We start from the raw sequence: 8,049 nt of genomic DNA, 5'->3' as shown, positions 1-8,049 counted from the left end.
GAAAGCTGCATTGGGTACATGGAAAAAACAACAAAAAGGGAGGATAAATGATAGCCACCAACCTAATTGTTCACAAATATCTGTATAAGTTATTAAGGGTGTTCATAGAAGTTGATCCTTTAGCCGTGTCTGTTAGATGGTCAAATCTAGGCGCCAACTCAAAAATGTTGGCGTCCAAGTGTTAGTGTTCAACTACTTCTGACAATGAAGTAGTAGCAGATAATCAAGAACACAAGAGAATCTGAAAGAGTCTATATTTCTTTCACTAGTAGCAGATAATGATTAGATTAGAAAGCAAAAGAACGCATACCACACCAGCTGCTCCTGCTGTTAAAGCCATAGGTGCAGTGACAGCGCTTAATCCAGATGAGCACATAACTGGAATCTGAACTGCTCGGGAAATGGAGTATGCAGCTGCTAGCGTTGGTGTGGCCTACATTTTAAAGAGGAAAAATATCACATTTTTCATCACAAGTGTGCTAAGATTTCTTATTCGTACTGTTGTTACCTTCTCGATCAAACCAAGGACACCAGGTTTTGATGGACTTGAGTATTTCCCTCCTTCAGTTTGGATTATATCAGCACCTTCCTGTTCCAGCAACTCTGCTAGCTTCACCTTTTTAAATTGAACAAAAAACAACGAGAGATTGTGTTAGTGACAAATCTCAGTTTACGAGGAAATAAATGAGCTACCTGATCAGGGAGACTAAGCATGTGTGGCACGGTTACAGACAGTGTAATGGATGGAAGAATCCTTCTAGTTTCTCTAGTGAGCTTTAGAATCTGACAATGGCACCACAGAATAGTGACGAGATAGAAATAGCTGAAAATACTCGAGGAACTGCAAGGAAAAGTACGATCATGATTCATATACCTGTTCAGGGGAAAACTGAATTCCCATCTCGTAGAAAGAATCATAATTTCCAATTTCCACCTGCATTTAGCACAAGGATTTTAATGTTTGGTATGACAGACAATCCGATCGAAACCAGTCAAGTTCATCGCATCCTAACCATTTGGGCACCTGCTTCCACTGCAGAAGGAAATGCCAAAGGGTCCACAGAGGAAACACAAATCTGCAAGAACAAGATCATCATAAGAAAGAAGAGCTGTGGAACTCTGAAAATGCGAGCTACTGAGGCAGCGAGCAATCTGCTTGAACAAGGTAATCATGCAGCGTTGGAACTCTGTCGTGAGCATCAAAGACCAAATATTACCAAATATTAAGATCACTGACAAACCAAATAATACCTTATTTTTAACAGCTATCTAGAGGATCTGGCTTTTTGACTTGAAGCTGGTTCAAAGAAGACAAATCAAATATACAAATACTAAGATGAAAGCATAATGAAGTAGTTAACTTTTTCTACTTTACACGATTATAAGATCTACAACTTCTTGCTCAGTATTTTGTTGCACGAGTAATTATTAGAAAAACAAACCCAATAGTGGAACAAAAGCTAGATAAAGAAACTAGATAATTTACATTGACGGAACTTTACGTAATAACATATAATACATTGCTTTGTACTTGCATATTAATCCAGAAAACATCCTTTCACCTAAGTGACAATTTTTCCAAAACATCATCATTCACAAAACATCATCATTCACTAAAATTTTCACAAGTTTTTAAACTTCAGTGACAACTTTTCTTTGGGGTCAACTGCTCAAGGTCGATCTGGTAACTATGCACTGCATCAAAAAATTGGCATTAACTATGATTCCACCAAAAAAACCACCATTCCATGAACTTAAATCTAAATAGAATTATGGCAACTATCATTCCATACCTATTCATAAATATGATCTTGTATGCACTCCGCCAACTCGGACCGAACCTCATCAATTTGTTCACGAGAGTACCCTATTTTTGTGAATTGTGAGCATACACAATTTATGTTAATGGAAAAATAATCAACACTGATCACTTTGCAATTTTAAATAGTTTATGTCAAATAATTTGAGATAAGCTAAATAATGTTACTATTGATTGCAGTGAATCTCTCTCAATAGTCTCAACTTCTTCAATAATTTCTCTCATAAATCGCATCACAAAAAAACCACATTGTTTCGCATCCGGTTGTTGAGGAGCCTATATATAGTAATTAGAGTCAAATTGTTAATGAAAATTATACACATTACAATATATGTTAAACAAAAGTACACATACCTTAACTACTTCCCACTTAACATTTTTCCTACCTTTCCTTCCCTTGGTTGAATTAAACAATTTTAAGGCCCTTCATACGTTAAGAATATTTGTTAAATAAGATTTTTATTATAATAAATATTTACTAAAAGAAATCTGAACTCACATTTCCATTACGTATTTTGAATCGTCATCGCGAATGCGGCAACTTAGGGAATCCAAAAGTAAATAGCATCCTTGTAAGGTTCAATAACACTAAGATTCCAATGGAAACTAGGCAAATACATAGGATTAGATCATAAAATTGAATAAATTATCGAAAGGAAGCAATTGAAAGTGATGTTTTACTTCTTGCTTACCCGACATTACATGGCACTAACACTAGTTGATCTGTTGATGCACTTGTCAGCTTATCTGCTAAAAGAGTTGCCCTTTGATTCAGGGTTTCAAGCTTAACTGATTTGTCTTGTGCCGTTTTTGCCAGATATGGGAGTTTGTGAGGATTCATAAATCTGAATTTCTTTGTCTTGGTATCTTTCACCATCTTTTTATACAGACACCTATCATTGCAAAGAAAAAAATATTTAGATACTAAATAATAAAATTTAGATACAAAACACTCATAATAAGTTGGAAAAAATAATGATCACTCATAACACTAAGTTATGGCTGATGATAGTAACATCCATACATGAGAACTTACTATGAACAGTCTTGCATATTAAACATACCAGAAATGTATACATGCAAATTCTTTTATTTCTTGAGGACAAGCACATTTAAGATACTTAAAAATATACAAGAAAAAAGATATGAGCAAAGTACTTCCTGTCTAGAAGAACAAATGGCAGAAGGCAAACATTAAAGGCCGGTTGAAAATGAATGAGCTATATTTATGTAAAGTGTACCACATCAATTGATATTAGTAAACCTCTCAATAGAAATGATGAACTATTAACTTAATGAGAATAACATGGTATGAGAAAATTACTAGAAGTTGAATTTTTCAAGAGTAAACTTGTTCACACAACAATATTAGTAAACTTCTTGCAGTTCAAATCAGGGATTTTCTGTCTTGCTAGATATTAGAATTTCCCAGCAAACATAAAGCAATGCAGTAATTTCCCAGCATAAGTAAAGCAATGCAGTTGCAACTGAGAAAATAATATTTAGATACTAAATAATAAAATTTAGATACAAAACAATCATGTGGATTAAAAAATAATGATCACTCATAATAAGTTGGTGAAATTGTAACAATAAACCATAATAAGTTGCTAAAATTGGGAAGCAAACATGTGATGAAAAAGTTGCTGAAATTGCTTAAATAAACTTACTTACCATATGTAGGCAACGATCAAATTTCCTGAAAATGACTCCAAATGATAAAAAGAATTGATGTCCTCAAGGTCAAGAAAAAGTTCACAATCTTCATCAAACACTTCATTATCTAAGCACATTGATATACATTTTCCTCCATCTAGAGCATGCTTACTGTAACAATATAACATATGTAATGCTCTTGGGACACTTGTTGACAAAGTAGGTTTTGATTTTTTTCGTTCAAACTTCTTCCTTCTAGGCTTCTAATAATTTCAAATATAAACAAGTTAGATATAGCTAGGTTGAATAATAATAAAGTGGCAATATAATTAGAAATATAATAATAAAGTGACAATATAATTAGAAATATAATATCTCATATACCTCATCTTGCTTCACAATCTGCTGTTCAGGCCAAGCCACAACAGTTCCTATGGCATCACCAATTACTTCACATTCACTTGGAATTGGATATGGCAAAGGAGCGGATTTGTCCACTGCTTGATCAATGGAGACTCGAATGCAATTCTTGGGAAATGGAATACCATGAAGCATTTTTTCCATGCCATTGAAACAAACAATTGTACCATATGCAGCAATATTTGAGCAAGATTCCAATGTCAATGCAACTGATTGACCCTAAAATATTAAAAAAAAAACATGTTGATTATATTTAGTTTATAATGCTATAATAATAATGAATATCACTATAACTTATATTTTACCTGTAAAACTTCGTCTTTACCCACAATCTGTACGTCATCTTCTTCAATATTCTTCTGATGAAACTTCACCGAGCAACTGCCTTTGTCATCAATTGAATTGTCCCATGCACCCCAAATCCAAATGACAGAGTTGAAGGCTTTGCAGCAGTAGGAGCGGAGAACATAGATGCACTGGAGGGAGTTGATGTAGCAGCATTGGTAAACCCAAAGGAAGGTTGGGACACAGCAGATGTCGGAGTCGCAAAAGAAAAGCCAGTTGCCAAGGTGGACGTGGTAGTAACAGGTGAGGACGAAGTAGTACTACCAGACGACACGGCATCGAACGAACTCGGAGCAAAGGAACTGCCACTTCCAAAGGAGAAAGGAGAGGTCGAAATGCTGGTGATGGCAGGAGAGGAGGTAGCGGTAGCAGAAGAAGAGAATAGAGGGGACGCAGAGGAGGAGGCAGGAAACGGGGATACGAAGGATGGAGCTGGAGCAGACGTCGTCGGCACAGAAAAGGCGGGGGGAGATGAGGACGTAGCAAACGAAGGCACCGAAGGTGCGGCACTAGCTGACGAAGCAAACAGTGTCTGAGCCGAGGACAAGGCCGGCGCCGGAGGGGAAGCGGAAGTACCAAACAACGGAGAGGCAGCAGTGGAAGACGAACCGAAGCCGAAGTTGGGAGTCGAAGCCCCCAATCCAAAACCAAAATTAGGGCTTGAGGAAGCGGAAGGTGCGGCGGATGCTGAGGGAAAAGGGATGGGTTTGGGAGAAGAGACCGCCTGCGAGGAAAAGAGACCGGGGGTAGTAGAGGCGGAGGATGGAGCAGATGGCGAGAAAAGACTAGAGGTAGTAGAGGCGGAGGATGGAGCAGATGGCGGGAAAAGACTGAAGGTAGAAGCGGCGGAAGATGGAGCAGACGTCGAGAAAAGACTGGAGGTAGAAAAGGCTGAGGATGCGGCCGATGAGGAGCCAAAGGTTGAGAGGCCGAAGAGAGATGGGGAGGAACCGGCGGAGGAAGAAGCGCCTAGGGAGAAACCAGTGGCGGAAGATGAGGCGGCGCCAGCGGCGGTGGGAGCGAAGGAGAAGGGGGAGGCGGAGGAGAGGGAGAAAGAGGAGGAAGCGGAAGAGACTGAGGGTTTGGGTCGACTTGGAGGAGTTGGGCTGGCGTGAGGAGTTTTGCGTGAGGAGTTTGGGTCGAGATTAGGGTTCAGAGGAGATCACGCGGCAAGGAGAGGAGAAGGCGCTCGTGGAGAGGAGAAGGCGCTCGTGGAGAGGAGTGGAGAGGAGAAGGCACTCGTGGAGAGGAGAAGGAGAGGAGAAGGCACTCGTGGAAAGGAGTGGAGAGGAGAACTCGTGGAGAGGAGTGGTGAGGAGAAGGCGCGCGCGCGTTGAGGGTTTAGAGTTTAGCAAAGCGAGGGCTGCGAATTTATTTTAAGTGAGTTTAGGGGAAACATACACAACACTTTAAAAAACGTTTTTTAAAAAAATGTTGTCTTTGACCATAAACAACAACACTAAAGACAACACTTCATTAAAAACCGTTGTCTTTAGTAAAAAGTAAATACCATAGACAACGCTTTTCACTAAAAGCGTTGTAAAACAAAGAACGACAACGTTTTTATTAAAAAGCGTTGTCTATTGGGTGTTGTTGAATGCAAAAATTCTTGTAGTGTTCTATTCTTGATATCTAGATTGATTAATGAGTCATAGACCGTGTCATCCTCTTATCAATTTTTGTATTTCTTGATCTCTAAGTAGACACACTCAAACATATAAGCTCAATATCGTATATTGACTTATTTGAGCATGACCATATATTTTTATGTTCTATTAATCAAAGGGCCCACAGATATCGCTTCCGTCATATGGAAGGGATAAATCTCATCTACATCACTCACATCCCTCTATATAACCTATTGTATACCCAGTGATTGACTTTATAGTTTACCTTATTACAGGTGGCATTTGCTGATATCAAAGTACTCTTATGTAGGAAATTGTACTAACTTTAGGTCTAAGAAATATACATACTAATAGTCATTATAAAAATATTTATGACACTCATATAATGATTCATGAAACATTCTTATAGTAGATCATTCAGTACATATTCTCTAATATATACCCATGTGTCAACCTGATATCTCATATATATAATTTATGAGATTTAAGTCATCTGCTGACCTATATGCTAGTCTCAACGCATTAATATTGTTCTTTTATATTAATGTTTAACTAGGAATAGTTAAGATTAGTGTTCTATGTATATCTACAATATCCCACAATCAATTCAATCAATTGATATGTTGTAGACTAGAACCTACTACCCTAGGACATTATTATACTTATTTCTTCGGCATTGAACTGAAGTAAATATAATAACAAACTTTGTCTTTTATTAATTAATGAAATATGATACAAAAGTGCAATTGTTAATCATCTCATGATTGGTACTAGGGCTAATACTAACAATCTTCCACTAGAACTAGTGCCCATCACTGAAATATCTAATACCCATAGACCTAGTGTCACTATCATGTTTCCTCTGTGCCAAAGCCTTGGTCAAGGGATTCACAATGTTAGCATCAATCGGTACTTTGCATATCCTCATATCTCCTCTATCAATGATATCTCAAATGAGATGAAATCACCATAGTATGTGTTTGAATCGTTGATGAGAGCAAGGTTCCTTAGCCTATGCAATAGTCCCATTGTTATCACAATAGAGGTCTATTGGGTTTGCTATACTAGAAATAACATCAAACTCTATTGTTTTATGCTCAAGATCCTTATAGTGGTATCAGAGCCACTTGCGAAGGCATATACTAAGTTATAGTTAGAATTTTATATATGATATAGAAATTACATGAGATGATTACTATGATTTACATGATTATGAGTCATTGTTTTGTTGGGAACAAAACAATTTATGTTGTGAACAACAAGATCTCGGCCAAACTATTGTGAACAGCATGATCTCGGCTAAACTATTGTGGACAGCAAGGTCTCACTTTTGTGGGTAGCAGGATCTCGGGTATGACAGCAACTCACACAATGAGTATGTAAAATAATTTTACGTCGGGAGCACTGCCCCTCACCCCTGCAAGGGGTGCTACCCCCTTGACCCCCGCCTGCTGTGCTGTTGTGACTCATAATTCTTTGTTGTAATTATAGTAGATTTTATGTTATAAAGATATTGTGAATGTTATATGATACAGTGCATGGTTATGACCCTTAACTCCAATGTGATTGGATGTGTGTGTGTGTGTGTGTGTGTGTGTGTGTGTGTGTGTGTGTGTGTGTGTGTGTATGTTGTAATTCATAATATGGTCTGCATGTCACGTCTTCATCTTTTTCATTCTTGTTATAAATTTAGACTACCCTCAGATGTAACTTGAGGTTTTTTTAGGTTTTGTAATGTACAAATTTGGAAAAGAACTAGTTTACTAGACGATGGTGAAAAAGGAAGAAGGACAACAACACACGATAACTAATGAAGCACTTGGAGAAGATGCTTTTACCTAGGTTGACATTTTGATCTTCTCATTGGCTTGAGAAGATAATAGTTGATGGGGCCATAACCATGTCATGTTTTATTTAGCATATATGTTGATGTATGCCATGAGTGTATGCGATGCATATGTAGTTTAATCGTAATTAGGTCTTTTTCAGATGCCTACCAAAGTTTAATACTCACTACTAGCTTAATCAATTGTAGTTAGGTTTTGTCAAAGCAGAGTGACTCGATTTATCTTGGTAGAGTGTGATAGGACAATTATGATGTCTAACTATTGAATTTTGGTTGTGACTTAACTAAGTTACCTCAATTGGATTGAGACCTTAGAGGCATATCCCATATGATGT

The 8,049-nt window shown here is 37.6% G+C and overlaps 2 protein-coding genes across 2 annotated transcripts; one reads left to right on the top strand and one right to left on the bottom strand.

The window, feature by feature from the left end:
• Positions 1–265: 265 nt before the first annotated feature.
• Positions 266–1,097, bottom strand: LOC121997694 (uncharacterized protein ycf23-like). Its single transcript, XM_042552252.1, has 5 exons — positions 1,014–1,097; positions 875–934; positions 694–783; positions 509–616; positions 266–433 (listed from the first exon to the last, which is right to left on the bottom strand). The coding sequence occupies exons 1-5, from the start codon at positions 1,095–1,097 to the stop codon at positions 266–268; spliced, it is 510 nt and encodes a 169-aa protein (XP_042408186.1).
• Positions 1,098–4,941: 3,844 nt separating this feature from the next.
• On the top strand, positions 4,942–6,157 carry LOC121997684 (brain acid soluble protein 1-like). Its single transcript, XM_042552241.1, has 2 exons — positions 4,942–5,320; positions 6,144–6,157. The coding sequence occupies exons 1-2, from the start codon at positions 4,942–4,944 to the stop codon at positions 6,155–6,157; spliced, it is 393 nt and encodes a 130-aa protein (XP_042408175.1).
• Positions 6,158–8,049: the final 1,892 nt, after the last annotated feature.

This window comes from Zingiber officinale, chromosome 1A (genome assembly GCF_018446385.1).
Source record: "Zingiber officinale cultivar Zhangliang chromosome 1A, Zo_v1.1, whole genome shotgun sequence".
Classification (NCBI taxonomy): domain Eukaryota; kingdom Viridiplantae; phylum Streptophyta; class Magnoliopsida; order Zingiberales; family Zingiberaceae; genus Zingiber; species Zingiber officinale.
The sequence above is the reverse complement of the archived record's forward strand: the minus strand, read 5'-3'. Positions and strand labels throughout refer to the sequence as shown.